This window comes from Meles meles, chromosome 3, assembly GCF_922984935.1.
Source record: "Meles meles chromosome 3, mMelMel3.1 paternal haplotype, whole genome shotgun sequence".
Taxonomy (NCBI): domain Eukaryota; kingdom Metazoa; phylum Chordata; class Mammalia; order Carnivora; family Mustelidae; genus Meles; species Meles meles.
In genome coordinates this window covers 59,405,168-59,424,858 of record NC_060068.1, presented here as the reverse complement: position 1 = coordinate 59,424,858, position 19,691 = coordinate 59,405,168, and the positions used below count along the sequence as shown (strand labels likewise).

The 19,691-nt window shown below is 35.1% G+C and overlaps 1 protein-coding gene across 1 annotated transcript in view; it reads right to left on the bottom strand.

The window, feature by feature from the left end:
- Window positions 1-3,965: 3,965 nt before the first annotated feature.
- Window positions 3,966-19,691, bottom strand: part of ST8SIA4 (ST8 alpha-N-acetyl-neuraminide alpha-2,8-sialyltransferase 4) — a 103,047-nt gene continuing 87,321 nt past the window's right edge. Inside the window, 1 exon segment of the mRNA XM_046000674.1 lies at window positions 3,966-8,929. Within this exon segment, the coding sequence (XP_045856630.1) occupies window positions 8,647-8,929 (283 nt within the window). The 3' untranslated portion in view covers window positions 3,966-8,646.

Here is a 19,691-nt window from a genome sequence, read left to right as displayed (position 1 = left end):
GAACATTGTCATTGTCTGCAGGAGGTGGGGCCCCACACATCTTCCTTTCTCCAGGACCAATAAAGTTCTCAAGCAGGGAAATAAAGAAGGAGAAGACTGAAGAAAAATCCTCAGAAATACATTTTAAATAAGGACACGAAAGCACAAGCCCACAGAGGAAAGTGAGGGTATGGTCACTGAATAAGAACATTAGAAAGCTCACATTCTATATTTTGGAAAGTTTGGGCTGGTGGATTTTCAAATTCTGGAACCACCCCAAAATCAAACTTTAAAGTCATGATAATTTGGAAGCATGTGTCAAAGTGATAGAAATAAGTCATTGTTCAAAGTCATTACTTGGAGGCAAGTAAAGGACTTTTTTTTTTTTTTTTAATGGTAGGTTCCATCAAGCTGGAAACAAAGTAAATATTAACACAGAGATATTTGGAAGTGGAGGGTCTTATACAATGGGTAATTTCAATTTCAGTAAGTCTTCATTTACCTGGCCTTGGTAGGTGTTTGGGTTAGGGTAGACTTCAGTTTTATTTAAACTTGTAATTCAACAATGATACTGTACTGGCCAGGAGTGGGAGTGGAAATTACCTAGTTTCCATAAGCAGTTTTTTAGCATAATGGTTACTAACACACACACACACACACACACACACACACACACACACACACTCTCACACTGAGAAGGGCAGCTGGTTTCTGTTCTTTAATCCTTTGTTAGTGGACTATTGCTTGTTTGATTTTACTGCCTGACTATAAACCATGCTCAAAGTAGCCTGTGTCCTTTGCCTTGCCCCGTTGTGCTCTCTGAACTCTATGGGCACTCTAGAAATGGAATACTTGTTACCAAAGGTTATGATTTCTTATTTTCTTGTATGTCTCTTCCAGGTTAACCTCATGTTTAGTAGACCGCCTTGTAAGTAGTATTACTTTATAAAAGTAGTTTATAAAGTATTTTTGATTTTACATACCATCAGGATTTGCAAATGCATATATATGAAATGAGTTTATAAACTCACATAAGAAAAACATACCCTCAGTGTCTACAAAATTAAATAAAATTACCCTATAAGTGAATGTCTAGTATAGTGTTAAAAAACAGGACTGAGAACTACGAATATAGACAATTATTACAACAACCCACAAGATTACAATGACCACAGAAAAACTGAAAATAACTTATTTTTCTTTTACTAAGTCTATGCTTTACCTTTGAAGAGCTCAGCAAATAAAGACATAAAGTAAAATAAAGACCTAAAATAAAGACTAAATAAATAATAAAGACTAAAATAAAGACAAATAAAGACATAAAGTAAAATAAAGCTAAATAAAAATTTGGCTTATTAACGGAGCCTTTAGAAACATTTCTCCATATATGTACATGTTAAATACCAAACAGCTGGGCTTGGATCTACTCCGTTATTGTTCTAGATGTGAAAAACAAATGATTTGAATACAATGACCTTACACCCAATCATGGAGATCAGCTCACATGGAATCCACAGCAGAACAAGTCCAGTGTAGTGATCTTTCTTGGAAAACGTCTGCTACCAGCTGAATGTGTTTACATTTTGACAGCCCTGGCAGATGTGCTCATATACGGCCCATTTGAGTGGTGGTAGGAGGCTAGAGGTGAGGAAGCTGGTCTGGACAGACAGTTGGGAGAGAGCTTATTGTAGTACATGGAGTTGTACTACAATAGCACAAATTAGCACCTCATAGCATTTTTTTTTCTTCCTGTGCTATTAATGCCTTATAGCGAACTGATTTGTTTGCATTGCCCAGAATGAGCAATAAAGTTATGTTTGGGACTGCTTTTTAACATGTAGCCATGGTCTGATTAATATTTTAGAAAAAAGAATAATTGTTATTATAAAAATTGATACAGAAAGTTTAGAGAATAAATAGATATATCAATTTAAAATATTTTTCATATTTGAAAATATTAAGGTAAAATTTGGTCTATGGGGAAAAAACACTGAATAAACGAAGTATTTATTTCTACCTGAAGCTCTTACATGTTCTATTCTTTTGCATTGTTTGTTACATTCTGAAGTATTATTCAAAGTGTGTTGTGAAGAACATAATTTCACACTTCATAGTAGTTACATACAAATTACCTATGTCTTTTTAAAAATTATTTTTATTAACATATAATGTATTATTTGCCCCAGGGGTACAGGTCTGTGAATCGTCAGGGTTACACATTTCACAGCACTCACCATAGCATATACCTTCCCCAATGTCCATAACCCCACCACCCTCTCCCCTCCCGCCCCCCCCATCACCCTCAGTTTGTTTTGTGAGATTAAGAGTCTTCTATGGTTTGTCTCCCTCCCAATCCTATCTTGTTTCATTTTTCCCTTCCCTACCCCTCAAACCCCCCACCTGGCCCCTAAAAGAAATTTCTTTATTGTAAGATTTCTCAGATGTTTTAGTATGTGGGTATATTTTCAGAGTATCCAAGGAAGAGATATACAGAATTCTCATTCAATGAGCATATTTTTCTGGAACATATCCTGGACTAATATTCTCTTGTATTTACTTAAGAAATTTTACTTTGGTGATTGAGTCAGAAATCAGCAATCTGGAAGGAAAAAAGTTAAAAAAAAGATTTATATTAGCATTTACTTATTTCACATAATTTGTTTATAGAGATTCCAGAAATTAAGCAACTAAGTGACTAAGATATATCTTAGTTTGATATATTATAAAACAATAATTTTATTTTTATATTCAAGATTTTTTTCTTTCATGGGCTCATGCATGATGAAACTCGTTTATAGCGGAGATCATTAAGCTGCTCTGTTAATTTGGATATTAGGTTATTTCCATGCTCATAAATAGAAAGAAACTAGTGAAAAATGTTCTAAAAACATGTAAAATGCATGAACTTCAACCTTAAGATAGTTAAGTAGTTTTTAAAGAGATGAATGAAACACCAAAATTCAATCGTGTTTGTTTAGGAATCTCATAATTAAGAGTTTTAAATAACTGTAATGTAATAGATTTTGTGATACATAAAGTCAGATTTTAACATAAGAGTAATGAAACTTGCATGAAAAAGATGTGGGAAGAGGTTGGAGTGAGAATTGGTAGTGGTTATGCAGTACAACCTGGAGAGAGCCACTGACCTGGAAGGCACAGATCTTCTTGTCATTGGAGACAATTGCTCTATTTGAAGACACGGATAGCTTATTAGATGGTCCCAAAGTCTAAGTTATATACCCCTCCTAAATACCTACTTATACTTCTAATCTTTGCGCATTAAATAATTTTTTTCAAGTTTTTATTTTAATTCTAGTTAGTTAACATATAGTGTAATATTGGTTTTAGGACTAGAATTCAGTGATTCATCAGTAAGATACAATACCCAGTGCGCCACACAAGTGCCCTCCTGAATACCCCTCACCCATCTAGCCCATCCCCCACCGACACCCCTACGGTAATCCTCAGTTTGTTCTCTATCGTTCAGTTTCCTAAGGTTTGTTTCCTCTCTCCTTTATTCCACTTCTCATATGTTCATCTGTTTTGCTTCTTAAATTCCACATACGTGTGAAATCATATGGTATTTGTCTTTTTCTGACTTGTTTCACTTAGCATTGTGCTCATTAAATAATACTGTTTGCAAACTTAGTTTCGCAGGGAACCTCTTGTCAGTTAAAAAGACACAGCATCAAAATGTGACGAGAAGGTGGGCACTGACGTCGGACTGGCTGGATTCAGTCCTGGTTCTTTTACTTCTGAACTGTGTCACCCTTAGCAAGTCACATAACCTCTCAATCTCATCTGAAAAACTGAGGTAGTGCCATATCTGTTGCATAGGTTCATGCTGAGTTCTCATTTTGTCCCAAGAATCAACAGGGATTACCCATTGTATATGGATCCTTGAAAATAAAAGGTAATTGTGTAAATACAAATAAGATCTATTGTCATTAAACATTGTTAATGGTACACTCTTGGTGTCTAGCAAACACTCTAAAATTGCAGAACGCTAAAAGTGACCTCATGAAAACAGACATACTAGGTTCTGGAGAAAACAGCACAGAGTCTGAAAATGTAGATTTGGCAGTTAGATAAAGTCGTGGAAGAAGACTGAAATATGCAGGTTTTCAGAATCATCTCCTGGAATGTGAACTGCAAACAGTAGTAAGTGGATGTAACAGCAGCTGAAATCACAAGTCAAGGGCAGCCACAAGAATGTGCGGCCTGTGAGGAGCCATGGACCTCTCCAACCATGAAACCAGATTGACCCGCTCACAGCAGTCAGTGGGAATATAAATTGGATACAAATGTAACTGGTGTAACACTCCATTTCCTGAACCAGAAACAGAATGTGCCAAATTTAACAAAAATTGTTAAAGATTTCCTGATGTTTATGGGGCTTTAGATATTGTTCATGTTTCTGTGCATACGCTGTAAAAATAAATGGTTTGCCAGATTGTCGCTGGCTGGCAGAGGGGCAGGGAAGACAAAAGCACTAGCTACATTTTGGTTAAAACTGTCCTCTTATTGTACAAAGTGGAACCGGGGGGCTTGGATGTAAGAGATAAGAGAAAATTAGGGAAAAAAAAAAGGGGAGATTTAATTTATTTTACAATTTTACAAATAATAAAACAATAACACCCAATTGCTATACATAAACAATAGGAAACAGTGTTGAACAGAATGAACTTGACAGACTAAATCTCACCTTTCAATTCCACAAATGATATAAGAAATACTCAGTAGCAATTATGCTGTGCCGCAGTGCTCTCTCTGTAAACTCTTCTATTTTTCCTGCTATATACATTTGAAACACTTGTGCTTTTGCCTACGCAAAGAAACATTTATTAAAAGGTGCTACTTAAATGGGAGACACAGGGCCTGGGAGCCACTGGAAACTGCAATTTAAATACATTGCCAGCTTGAAAACTTTTTAAAATTTTTCTTTTTCTTTTTTTTTTTTTTTTTTAAGACTTGGCCATAGTAGACCCTTATTGAAACTCTAAGTATGAACAATAGAATTCAGTTATAAAGGAGATCCCTCTTAAAGCAGGTTAATAACTGAAGTCTCAAAAGAACTTCTTTATTCTAAAGTAGTCTTATCTCCAGACTGCTTAACAGTACAGCCTCTGAAGACGTTAGCATGACACGAATCTAGTGTGTGTATATTACAGACTCTGTGTGGATAACACAGACACACATATATAACATTGTATATATGCATCACACATGTCTATTTGTACTATATAGATATATCTATAGCACATATATAATAAAATATCTATGTCTAGGTGGGCTTTATTTGGATTTTCTGTCATCAAATAGGAACAATAACCCTCTTTCACTCAATTTTTTAAAACATTGGTATACTGATAAGGTCTAATGGGAAAACTTCCAAACTCGTAGAGGTAACAACTAACTATACATAACTTTTCCTATACCTCTTCCACAATTATAGATACTCCCAACAATAAGCACATGAAAACAACTCTTATGAACCAAATACCACATTGTGTGCAGTAATGACTAACTGGCTCAATTAGAAATAAATTACTTTGTTCACCCTTTTCCTGTGTAGAAGCTTAGTAACTAGTTGGTATGTACACTACCCCCAGCATCACATAAATAAATTGCTTTTGTAAGCATATATGTAGAAATTTCCATTAGCAATTGATATACATTTCATATGATATACAATACATAAAGACATTTGAATGCCCAGCACCTTCCTTCAGACAGAAAAACTTCCACGGTAATTTCATCAGTCCTGTGGGCTGAATCACTAGATTTGCCCCCAAAATCTGTTACTGATTTTTTTTTTAATTCCAGCAACTTAATATTGAATATAGAACAGGCTGGGTAATAATGATGAAAATATTTCCATGGCCTATTCAGGTCAACAGCACAGTAACAACCACATTCTCTAATGGACAAGAATATTTCACAATCAGCTGCCTGAGCATTGCCAGGTACAGGGGGAAATTGTGAAAAAGAAACAAAAAATTAAAGCTGTGAACACATGATAGTCTCAAAAGAAGAAAATTCAGATGTTTCAAGTATGTATTTGTAATTTGATATTATCATGATCCCTTTGGGCCCCATATTGGTTAAATGGAATTCTTCTTCTTCTTGCTTTTAGCCTTCAGCGATCTCCTTGCCTCATCCCTGTAAGAAGGCCACAGTAGCTTGTGAAGGTGGTGGGGCGGATGGAAAGCTATACAATAGGGAATGGAATGGTCTTGTACAGTTTGTTTTCTTTGAACACTAAATGCCTTTAACTGAATTCATTCTTGAGTATTGAAAGTTCCCTGAGATGAACAAAAGTAGTCTCAGTCAATACTGAAGCCCTTTTTATATGCTGAACATTTTTAGAACTGGGCAATTTATTTAGAGAACACAAAGTATAGGGCAACAAAGCAATGTGAAGCTAAAAAGGCACTACTCAATGCATCTATGAGATAAACATTAATGCACTAAACAGTGAGTGGCTGGGATGCTTTTGCTGTGGCCTTAAAATTGTTTAAACACATTTGTTGATAATGCAGTGAAAATGGCAAGGATCCTTGCTGCTGCTTTTGAAGACATACTTTGAAGGAGTTCTGAGGTGGATTTGACTATCAGAATTTACTTGTAACTTCAAATTTTTTATTGAATTCAAATTAAAGCCTACTCAAAAAACTTACCCAAAAGTAGTAAAAATTAAGGTTCTATAAATCACCTACTTTGGATTTGTTACGTGGATCAGACTTTTCATCTTTACATTCAGAATTTGTGCCTAATTCTTTTAAGATTTCCAATAGATAAGAGGTTAATGACAAAAGTGCATCATGTTCTGTTCATTTTTAGCTCTGCATCTCCTTGATGCATTCTATTTTGTTTTCTTAGAGACACATGAATTCTAAAAAATAGTATTCTGAAACCCAAGGTTCTCATATTTTTAAAAATTATACCACATATTATTAATATATAAGAACTGTCCTACTGTGAACATCCTTTTCTATGAGAACATGTATGTGTGTGTATATATATATTTATATATCTATAAATATATAGATATATAAAATCTCCATGTTATTTTTTTTTTTCAGACTGTCTTTCCTAAGAAACAAAACATACATATTTCCCACGCTATTTCTTCTTTCCTCAGACTGCTTTCCATAAGAAACAGTAAGTCACGTAAATGTTTCAGGCTAAGAGTAGGAGTGGGAACATAGTACTCCTGCTTTCTAAACAACTTGCCATTAGGATTACTACCAGTATAGTATAAGTTAACAGGAAACTGGCCTATTGGTCAATTCTATCACATGTTAAAACTTTTTGAATCACTTTCTTAATAATCTCATGTGCTTCTTTGAAAACACATTAATGTGATAATGTGAATAAATTTAACCACAGGAAAATATTGGCCAATTTAATTCACTTGAGGTGCAAATACTGACACACAGATTCCTTATTAAACCTCTTAAAATTAATCATCTGTTATGAAGACAACATTCTACTAATCATGTTATTTCTGCACTAAGAAAATTTAACAGTGACGTAAAGAGAATGCCAATCTTTCCATTTGAAGAACAAGGGGAATATCAAAGAACTGGAAGTCTCATTTCAGCCCTATCAGTCTAATACTTACTCTAAAGGGCAAAATGCTTCCACAAAATCACTACGAAATGTAAAAGATATGGAAGTCTTCCTTCAAATAAAGATAAAGTTTGAGTTTGAAAGCTTTAATATCTCTAAAGACAACTTCCATATTAGTAGCATAATAATATATTAATACATTATTTTCATGAAAGGAGAATGGTTTGTTGTGTAGAAACATCAGCACAATCTTTGGTACCAAAAGTGCTTGTTTTCTTTCTGCTAATTTTACCATCTCAGATGACATAGAACATCTTTCCTTTAGCATGGCTCAAGATGACTGAATGGTACAGTTTAGCTGGTACCTTCTACACCCCTGGAAAAAAATCTGGAGGTTTAGAGTTGTGCAAAATAAAACTCTTTTACAAAGTCATCATGTGATTGCTCTTTAAAAATATAAGAACTTTAAAAATGATTCCTTGAAGGTTATTTATCTCATTCATATTTATCTCAGAAAAGATTTCTAAACACCCTATACCCAAACCAAAAGAGACTCCAGAAGACAAAACAAAAACAAAAACATAAAGTTCATGATCAGACTCAGAGTCCTGACTGAAGGCATTTACTTGAGTTGTTTCATCTTACGGATTTCACTGCTCAAACTATTTCCATCTCGATTTCTGCTGACAAGGATGGTTTAATCCCCAGGGCTGAGTTGTGTTCCTGGGCCACTCTTCTAATGTGCTTGGCGTTGCCATGGCAGCCCAACAGTGATGAACACATTTGCCTCATTAACTAATGACAAGTGCATTGTTGGATCTTGTAAACACTACGGATTATACATTCAAACTGTGTTCTTAGTGGAAGTGGCACTTACAAGGACCCTTGAAGTCAAAATATGTGATTTTTTAGAGCACTTTGCAGGTATTTCATCAGCTGGTAGCAGATTTCTCATAAATGTCCTCTATCACCTTGCATCTAGATACTTGGTGGATGCTGAAACTCAGTCTTATTTTGGATCCCATTTTCAAATTTTAGGAAGCATCTTCAGAGAAGAAGTGCGTATTCAGTTTGTATGTTTTCAAATGTGCTTTATTGCTTTATACACTTTCCTGTTGTTAGTTTCAGAGCTCCTCTATTATGCAGCACGTTCAATGTTTTGAATTCTAATGGCATTCTGTGAGGACTGGCGTTGGAAAAGTACCTATATTTTAAGTCATCGTAGTAATGATATTTGACGGCTTTTCCATTCAAATCCTTAGGGAATGGCCAGAATCCATAAAGGTGAATTTCATCACAGAATCTTGTGGCAAGTGTATACATGAGGAGACCTGTGCTGGGTCTTTTGATGGGAACTTTGTTTGTCAGCCAGTAACTGGAAAAGAAAAAACACACACAGAAAAGAATTTAGAGAAACATACAACATACCCTATGGCAAAGTATATACTATGTGGTATGGAAGTAAAATTAAATTTGAAAAGTATCATTATGAGTAACATTCGAAAGACTGCTACAGAAATAACATATTTCTCAAGCACTTAGAGAATTTAATATATGTATTTTATTTTTCCTTATTCTTTATTTCCTTGCTTATTTTTGAGTTCATATAAAGTGTGTCCAGAAAGTGTGTAAATATTACTGTGGAATATCATATTCAAAATGAATTCAAAGCAAACATTTGTAATAATATACAGAACAGAATCTTCTCAGAAAGTGTTAAATATCACTGTAAAAGACACAGTAATTGGGGAGAGATTAGGTAATTCTAGAAAAAGAGAATTTGAAACTTTACCCATAAGTTTTCAAAATCTCTGATATTTCAATTAAAAATCCAAACAAATACTTCACTTGCCTTATACTGACTTATTTAATTTCAATTGTCCAAATCCCATTTCACAAAATTAAAAATACTGTCTTAACCCACAGAAAAACAGCATAAAACAAATAACATATAAACAATTCACCACTTAGTTTAACATTTTGTTACACAGGTAAAATAAATTTAATAAGTATTTTATACTATTCATTTTCAAAGGCAATAAAATACTCCAAAATGTTCAGATCCATCATTATTGCTAAACTTTGTTCACCTGAAAAGCATGCAAATTCACAAGTTAATCATCACCCCTGGCGAGGAAGGGGGTTTCCAATACTTCATGGCATACTCATTACCTTATGTGGAAACAGGTAAAAGAGGAAGGGTGTAGATTTTCTTTAACTTTCAAAGTTGCCCAATTACAAATAGAATAAAGCTAATATGTATTTTTTGTTTTGTTTTGTTTTAACTCTTGTCTCTTACCTGGGGATATATATACCCTGCCTGCCATTCAAATGTAAGGTGGAAGATTCTACTAGATTCTAGTCATTTCTGTATTTACATATTCGCCTTAGATTTTATATAATATTCTTTGTCTTTTTTAAAAAATAATTTATGAAGCTTTCCAGGGGACACCAAATACACCTGGTCTACTGAAAGTTGACCAACAAATACTGGACTTTGAAACATTCCTACATCCAAATAGGGAAAATACACTTATGAACTATCACTCCTCTTCCCCCCGCCCTTTTGAACCGGATTGACCTTTCACATTTTTAAAAAAGGTTTTATTTATTTATTTGACACAGAGAGAGAGATCACATGTAGGCAGAGAGGCAGGCAGAGGGGGATGGGGGACGTACTCTCTCCGCTGAGCAGAGAGCCCCATGTGGGGCTCAGTCCTAGAACCCTGTGATCATGACCTGAGCTGAAGACAGAGGCTTAACCCACTGAGCCACCCAGGTGCCCCTGACCTTTCAAAGGCCACGTGCCTTTGAGCAATATGAAAGCATGGTCGATCTTTTGTTACCAAAAGTGTTTTAAGGAAGCCTGTTTTCAGTAGAGGAGATTTATAAGGAGTTTTCACAGATTATTATTTAAGAATTTTTCCACAGCACAAAGGTAGCTAATGAACAAAAACCATAGCACTTACATTGTTAGCATCATGAAGAAACCACAGATACTGGTTCTGTGCAAGGAGCTTACACTACAGTTTGAAGGTTTTGAAGAGACTGATATAGCCGAGAGCCTTCTCAGCTTTGAGAAAGCAGATGTTCTAACACAAAATGATGATCATTGGAAAATTTTGTGAATGTGATCTGTATGTGATTACAAATGTCAGTTGATAAAGTTCGTTAGTTTTTTTAAAAAATGCATGTATTTATGAATTTTTAAAGAGGCTGAGGTAAGTTCAAACTCAAAAAAATGATTATTTGTATTGGGGAATGTCAATGATTGGGAATAGTCCAGCATACAAAGGTCGTGCTGAATTATCTTATTTCTAAAGTGAGGGGGAAAAAAAATCGTCAGGCAATAATATACTGCATATTATTTGTAGGGGACTCCAAGGTCACATTATATGTGACTTCAAGAACACATTATAAATACACCCTTTACATTTTCTGGAGAGATTTCCTGGATAGCCACTCAACCATGAATAATCATAGACAAAATACCGAAGGAACTATTTTTTTTTAAAGATTTTATTTATTTATTTGAAAGACAGAAATTACAAGTAGGCAGAGAGGCAGGCAGAGAGAGAGGAGGAAGCAGGCTCCCTGCCGAGCAGAGAGCCCGATGCGGGGCTCGATCCCAGGATCCTGGGATCATGACCCGAGCCGAAGGCAGAGGCTTTAACCCACTGAGCCACCCACGCGCCCCCCGAAGGAACTTTTATATGTAATACTAAGCAGCAGTTATAATATTAGAAAAAAATGCCAAAGGCAAAATTATTGGCCTAAATGTTTTTTGTTTTTTGTTTTTATGTATTTATTTGGCAGAGAGAGATCATAAGTAGGCAGAGAGGCAGGCAGAGAGAGAGAGGAAGGGAAGCAGCTCCCTGCTGAGCAGAGAGCCCGATGTGGGACTCCATCCCAGGACCCTGAGATCACGACCTGAGCCGAAGGCAGCGGCTTAAACCACTGAGCCACCCAGGTGCCCCATGGCCTATATGTTTTAAATGTTTTAAAATAGTGTCAGAGATATACAGTCACTCAACATTTTTTGATATGCGACACCACTTGTGACACCACAAGCAGAAAATCTTCTTACCCTCAAGTACCTGACATCTAAAAGCAGAGCAGGCCATGAGCTGAATGGAGACGTCACCAGAAGAAAGCGAGAGAAAAATGTGATTCTTGGGACAATTCTCAAGTATGTGATGCGATTTCAGGGAAAATTTTATAGAGGAAATAAATTTGTGGCTTTGGGAATAGGGAAGATATACCCACGATATTAATTAATTGATATTAATAAATACAGTGTTTTGAAAACTAAACTCAAATCGCAAAGCCTCCTATTTGAAAATAATGGGTACAGAGACTTTAGAGACATGTTATTTTAATCTATGCAGTTCAAAGACTGGTGTGAAAAAAACGTTGCTTTAGAACTCCTAACACTCTCTGATGTTTGACTTGTAACAATTTGAATAATCTCAAAGAAATAATAAACTACCCATTTTCAGGACATTTTCGGAGAAAAAGCACACAATAAATGCCATTTATCAAACAGCTCGTAATAAATGGTATCAACATGTAACAGATAAATTGAAACAAAACTTGAAAGCAGGTTGAGAACTAAGGCTACAGCTAATAACATTCTGTGAAGTTAAAAAGAAACAAGAACTGATCCGAATATAGTCAGTAAGAATTTCCTATGTGCTCATTATAAATCTAATGTTGGGCTTGAAATTGTATAGGCTAACATAAATTACTGATATTCAGTAGTTGCCCGGGAACACGTTCCATATGTGAAAAGGACAAAAATGGATATTCTTTTTAAATTCTATTAGCACAGTCAGTTAGAGAATATCTGCCAACTTTACAAGCCAAAATCCAGAGAACAATTTTAAAATCTGTATCTGGAAGTATCTAGTATGTACAAGCTGACATTTAAAAACCACAAATTTCTTGTAAAGAGTTAATCAAAAATAGAATGCTAACTTAAGTTTTTAACCCTAATTAGGAAAAAAAAAAGAACTGAAAGTAATGCATATATAAAATATTGAACTATTTATATTCTAATTCAGTATAAGCTTTTCTAAATTTTATCTCAAATTCATTTCCGTTGTAGTTTAAAATTGGCAATGTTTTCAATTCAGCAAATAATCTAGTTTCCATGTATGTATTTCTTTTTATAGATTGATTTTTTTTTTCATCATAAAATCAATGTGGGCTCCCTGTAGAAAATTTGAAGAAAAAAGAAATGAACGAGGAAGAAAAACATTCCTTATAATCCAACTACACAGTGATAATTACTGTTATAATGTGCTGCATCCTCTTGTTTCCCTGGCTGCTTTGGATCTTAATATATATTATGATCATTCATACACAGAATGTTTTTCACCAGCTAGGCAAAGTGTTATTTCAGATACTATTAACTCCCTCCCTCCCTTTCTTTCTGCTACAGAGTTGGAATACTCTGTCTTGTTGGGCGAAACAAACTCACCCTGGATTTTAAGTGTAAATTGAACATTTCTAACTTTTTTTTAAAAAAGATGTTATTCATTTATTTGGCAGACAGAGACCATAAATAGGCAGAGAGGCAGGCAGAGAGAGAGGAAGGCAAGCAGGCTTCCTGCTGAGCCCCACGTTGGGCTCAATCCCAGGATGCTGGAATCGTGACCTGAGCTGAAGGCAGAGGCTTTAACCCACTGAGCCACCCAGGCGCCCCGAACATTTCTAACTTTTTATAGATGCAATAGCCTCCATCGGTCTCACTACTTCCCATCATGGAAGCTCTGTTCTTGCCAAACAAGGCATCTTACCTCCCTTTCCTCCAACATATCCATCCCATTTCTTATTCCAAATTAACTCAATATTTGCCATGTTTGCCTACCAAATCCGTGTCACAAGATGTGAGTATGAATCTATGATTTGATACTTGAGTCTTTGGGAAAGCTACTTCACTTCCTTGGACCTCAGTTACTAATATTTAACCTATAAGGTTGTTATGATAATGCAAAAGAGAGGTGTGAAGGTCAGTGTGACATGAAGTGAAGGTCATTGTACAAGCTTAACACACGGTAAATAATATTAACTGAATTTTAGCATATCCATAACCCATTCCTCAGTCCCACTCACACATCCCACTTCTCTCTGGGTGCTTTGTATAACTACATATTGCCTGGAGAATTGTGGTTATGTCATTTAACCTCAATGGGCATGTTTCCTTAGTTGAGAAACAAAAACACCTGATTGTATGGCCTTGGGGTTTCCTCTATCTGTAAGATTCTATGGCTGTTGCAAATCATCTTTCTGCATGAAACTGCACACTGCTAGAAACTGGGTGAAACACTCTTGATTCTTCTCTGCTACCTTTTCCTCATTCTGTTCTCTTCAACTTTTTTCAGGTTTTAATATACTGAAAGCAAAGAAAGTACTAAATATAGTAGTTTTGATATTAAATCCCACACTAGATTAGATTTTATCTCATAATAAAATTAGGTAATGGGGCACCTGGGTGGTTCAGTGGGTTAAAGCCTCTGCCTTCAGCTCAGGTCATGATCCCAGGGTCCTGGGATCGAGCCTCTGCTTGGCAGGGAAGCTGCTTCCCTCTCTTTCTCTGTCTATTTGTGATCTCTGTCTGTCAAATAAATAAATAAATAAAATATAACATTTTCAAAATAAAAGAAAAAAAACTTACTTTCAACAGCATTCAGCATTTGATATACTTATGACAGTTCACACTCAACATTTTGGCAAACAAGGAACATTAATTTGCATTTATATTTAAACAAAGGAGTCTACAAATTTAGAAGTAGTATTTTTTTCCTCTAAAATTCAAACATGAAAACTTCTAGAAGAATATAAAATATAATATAAAATATTCTCGAATGTGGAATCCCACTGTGCCAGTTTTAGTATTATATTATATGCAAAGCTTCTATTTATGAACCCAGCAATTCCTTTCTCTGGAATGAGATATGAAGTACAGAGCATAGGGTGCCTGGGAAGACTATTTCTTCTCTCCTATTTACCTTCCCACAACTGAGCTTTGTGCTTGTCCTGCAGGAAGATTTTGTTAAGGATAAATAATATGGTTTCTGGGTCTGAAATATCCATAAAAATTTGAGATCTATAGAAGTTTGAGTTACTATAAAAGAATTAGCTTTTTATAATTCATCTTTGCAGAAGATGGGTTCATCTCTCCAATTCTATACTTCATGCTGCAAAACAAATTTTTAAATCATACCTGCATATTATACACAAGTTTTCATATTTGTTAATATGTTTGTTGGATCATTCTTAGAAAAAGGACATGTGCATAGGCTGTATAATATAAAACTTAAGGCAGTCATCCCTGGGCATATTGAAATGGAGCATCTCTGCTGTTTCAGTTTCAGCTGTTCACACAATCCTTCCATTGTATCCCCAGTCTGAGGTATGCTCCATCTCATGAATTTACTTTTTAAAGTGCAGAAAACTTCATTTTGTTTTAAAACTCTTTTGGTTAATGATGTACTATGTATGTTGGCTAACTGAATTTAAATTAAAAAAAAAATAAAGATGAATGAAAATATCCAAAGACAACAATTAAATGTGATTATATGGGGAAAAATTAAAATAAATAGAACTGTTTTATTACCTCTTACTAAGATTATGAAACTTCTTACTAAGATTATGGAATAGATTTGTCTTTCTGTAACAGTAGGGCTGGTGATGATTAAAAAAAAAAAAAAAAAAAAAAAAACAAAAACTTCCAGCACTGTACTCACAGAGAATAGCAGTCCACCATGAATTAACTCTTATAGTATCCCATGAAAGGAAAAAGCGATGGATCTTAGATCTCCCTTTCATATGAGGAAACAAGGGTCTGAGAGAGGCATATTTCATGCTTTTTGGCAAGCTAGGAGTGAATCCAGGAATAAACACTTAAGCGATATCATACAAGGTAGCAATGGTAATACTAATTTATTGAGTGTTTATAAAGGACTGGAGACCGTGTCAAGAGTTCTAACTATGCTGTTTATTTCATTTAACCCTCATCACAAACCCATGAATGGATGGATGATAGTTCACAGATGAGGACACTGAGTCTTGGGCAGGTTAAACAGCCAGTTTCAGGTCATGGAGATTATAGGTGAAAGGACCAGGTTTTAAGCCCACACCTAGCTGGCTATGATGTCTTCAATTTTAACTAAAAAGGAACAGGATTGTTTAGCTTCTCAAGAGAATTCAGCTTAGAATAGTAATTTCCTTGGTACATTTTCAACATAGGGTTCATATGGGGAAAAAAATAGTTCTGTATGGTGTTCTGATGATTGACAGTCTGTGTGTTTTACACATGGAGCTTTTCTGGCTTTCTTTGTTTCTTTCAAAGGTAAATAAGAGCTGACCCACTTTCCCCGTGAACACTCTGAAAAGTACTCCAAGTCAGATGATTTTGTAGTTTCAATATATAACTTACTTAACCACATTGCAAATGTCAAAGGCAGTGACACTGTATCAAAGGGTGGGGATTTCCATGCAGATATGAATAAGTTTCTTAAAGAATTTGGAAGCGTTATTAAAATGAAAGCAGGAATTCGTGACCTCAAGGGGTCAATTTGTCACTATTTTTTCTAGGTATCCTTTGCATGTAGAGCTCTATATGATTATACTGACCTTCAAAACCTGATTCATCAGAGTCATAGAGTTCTCATGGCATGGAGAAGGGAACAGGAATACTAAGTTAGGCCCCCAAATCTCTATATTCTTTTTGTGTTATGTGTACTACAGGAATCAGACTCTGACCTTAACTCTGACTTTCAGCCTTCTTTTTGTCTAGCCAGATACATAGCCTGGTCAAGCATTGATAGCATTACAAAACTCAAGATCTATCTATACTATGTTGGTTTTGCCAAGTGTCTTGCATTTTATTAGTGAAAATATAACTCTGGTTATTCATATTCACAGTTTTAAAGTATTTTTACATGGTCCTCATAAAATCCCATTATAGAGGCTGTAGTATATATCATAATTTCTACTTCACAGTAGATCTAGTGGAAAGTTCAAGAGGTAAATTCTTTGTCTGAGTTGGCTCAGCCAATGAGCTGTCCACTGGTGTGTTGGTAACTGCTTAACAACAGACACTAACTAGGACAGAAGGAATTGCTGATTTGTAGCCTTTGCAAACTTCTGTAGTGTAAATACTCCCATCAGGCCTGAGTTCAAGCTATGGACCTGACATCAATGAACAGTGAAGAGGGAAGAGATGGTACCATCCACTCTTGGCAGCCAGCACCAGCTCGCTCCAGTATACCACCAGCTGTAGAACACACAGAAAATATTCTCCCTGACCTGTAGCCCCATAAAGCTTGCACAAGAAAATTCAACATTAAAGAAACTTGCCTTAGAAAAATTCCCGGGTAATTATTTGTATACACCTCATTTGTAAAAAGAGAAGATGGGGTATAATTTGCTTCTTATAATAGAGAAGTTTAACATTATCATACAATGAAAACAGAAAGAGATGAATGAGTCTTTTATTTTTATCTCTCAAATAAGATATTTAAGCACGGCGTTGGATACACAGCAGACAGTTAATGAGTGCACATTTAATTTATTCTTGCTGGAGTTCCAGAGATTTTTAGTGTTAATAAAAGGGAATATACTCATGGTTTGGCATTCTCTGAGTGACAGTATTTAATAGGATAAGCACTGGAAAAGCTGGAGTTTTGACTTTGCTTTGCCTTAAACTAAATATATGGTCTTGGGCAAACCACGTAAACTTATTCAGCTTTAGTTTACTCAATGATAAAATGAGATTTTTAATATAGCTTCTACTACATCTACAACTCTCATTTTTAAGAGGCCACAAATAATCTGAATTCAGATTGAGAGACATGAGAGTTCCTCCAATTGCAGCTGGAGTCTTATGTTTTGCTTGTAGTAATTGACTACTCCCACTTTTATAATGTATGATCTGACATCACATGCAGAATATCCTTTCAGTAATGTTATAGAGCTGTTGGATAAAATCATCCCTGCCAAAATTTTAACATCATATCCAGTTTCCTATAATACTTGTATCTAGAGGTCAGAACATTTTCTCTACTTACAAATTCATCATAAATTGATTTTTGACTATTTAAAAATCATAAAATTATCCATCATAATTTCAAAGATAAAACTAGTGGAAGAGAATAAAGTAAAAGAGAATGGGATCTTGCTCAGATGAGAGAAAAATTAAAAACAGAGGGGATCCTTTAAAGGACTTCATTTGCATGAAATAAATCCGAATGGAGTTTAAATGGATCACTCCAAAAATGTAGTACATGTTGGTTAGATTTTGGTGAAAGGGAATTGAAAAAATAATTATAGATGAATTCTATATTGTATCTATGGAAGATGGGGTATCTGGCTGGCTCAGTTGGCAAAGCATGCAACTCTTAATCTCAGGCCTGTGAGCTTGAGCCCTACGTTGGGTGTACAGATCACTTAAAAATAAAATCTTAAAAAAAAGGTATTAAAGATTGTATCTTTGGGGACTGCTCAAAGATTATACTTAACTTGAACTGGAGCATGGGGGCTGTGGAAAAAAAAAAAAAGGAAGTAGATGTAAAGCCACAGGTTTTAATGACATTCTTTTTTAACCCAACTGAACTCTGAAAGACAAGCGAAATTTATGACCTGAACTGCCAGAATGAGGAAGTGGTGATGATGTCTAAAAGGTGAAATACTGGAAACAGAAGGAGGATGGTCTTTTGAAATACGATGATAGAATTAAATAAGGTTCATGCTAACATGCCTTGTGTATGATTCCCACTATGAGATCAGATTGCTTTCTGAAGGCCAAAAATTATGGAAACCTTGCATTTTTCCTACGAAGATTAAAAGGAAACAAACCATTGATCAGAAGATGTGGATTCCTACAAGAAAAGAAAGAAATAATTAAAAGCAAGTGGGGGAAGGTAATCCTAAAGCTTACCAAAATGGGTTAGATATTGAAAGATGAAAATGATAGCAGTATTTTGTCCATGCAAATTTTTTCTTTTCATAAACATTATTCCAATAAGGTACTTAGAGATTATATTTCCACATTCCCAGATAACATAAAGACAACTTCCTGATAAAAGTCCTTTTTACTATGATAAAATGTAAACAACTCTTCTCATGGTCTGATGACCTTATTTTAGCTAGATGTGGACAATTTACAAATGAGTATGCCCAGTTTCCATCAATAAGTCAGGTTACATTAACCTCCCAAATAGGAATTGTGCTAAAATCTATTTCAAGAGGAGTAAAGACCAATAGATGTGATCTATAATCCATTCAATAATGTAAAGTGCTTGCTAGCAAAGTATACAAACTAAACATAGGTCAAAGATCAGACTTCTCAAAGGCCAGTGAAGGAACAGAATCAAGATAGCTATATGCAAGTTCAAAGTAGTTCTTTATAGTCTTCCCAGCAAGTATCAGAAGAATAGCATTTGGGGAAGTGAGTCAAATTTAGATCATTTTTTTTAATATTCATTCCTCCCATAAAGTGTACAATACTAAAGGGAATGCCCATTTAGACAATTTCCTTGTCCTTGACATAAATTTATCACTCAATAAATGGCTTTCTGTGAGCATATAAGTTGATAAAGGGGCTTCCAGCCAAGGGGAAAGCCCTCCTGAAGGAATATTGCCAGGGCAATGCCACTGATGCAGGTTTGGGATTTGAATTTTATTCCAAAGCAACCTGTCACTAGAAATACTACTGCTATAATTCTGCCCCCAAGATTAATTATGGGAAATTTTATATTTTTATCCCTGAAACTTTGAAGGACTATGAGGCAGTACATAATACTTTTGTTACATCAAATATCAATGAATACTTGGGTCTTTTCCCTCCAGATGTCAATCTATATTTGATGAAACCCCAATTTGATGCAATCAATGGTAATTTTCCTTCTTTTCCTCTCTTTCAGCCTCACTTAATACCAATCCCTTCAAGGTATTTTTAGGTAGACTGATTTAATTTTAAATCACATTTATAAAATAGTTGCCAAATGGAAGCCCATTAGCAGAATTAAAAAAAAAAAACAACAAAAAAACATGTTCTTATTCTTCTGAGGAAATAAAACAGTGAAATACATCTGTAAAGGCAGCTACACTAGGTAATATGCTATTCTTTG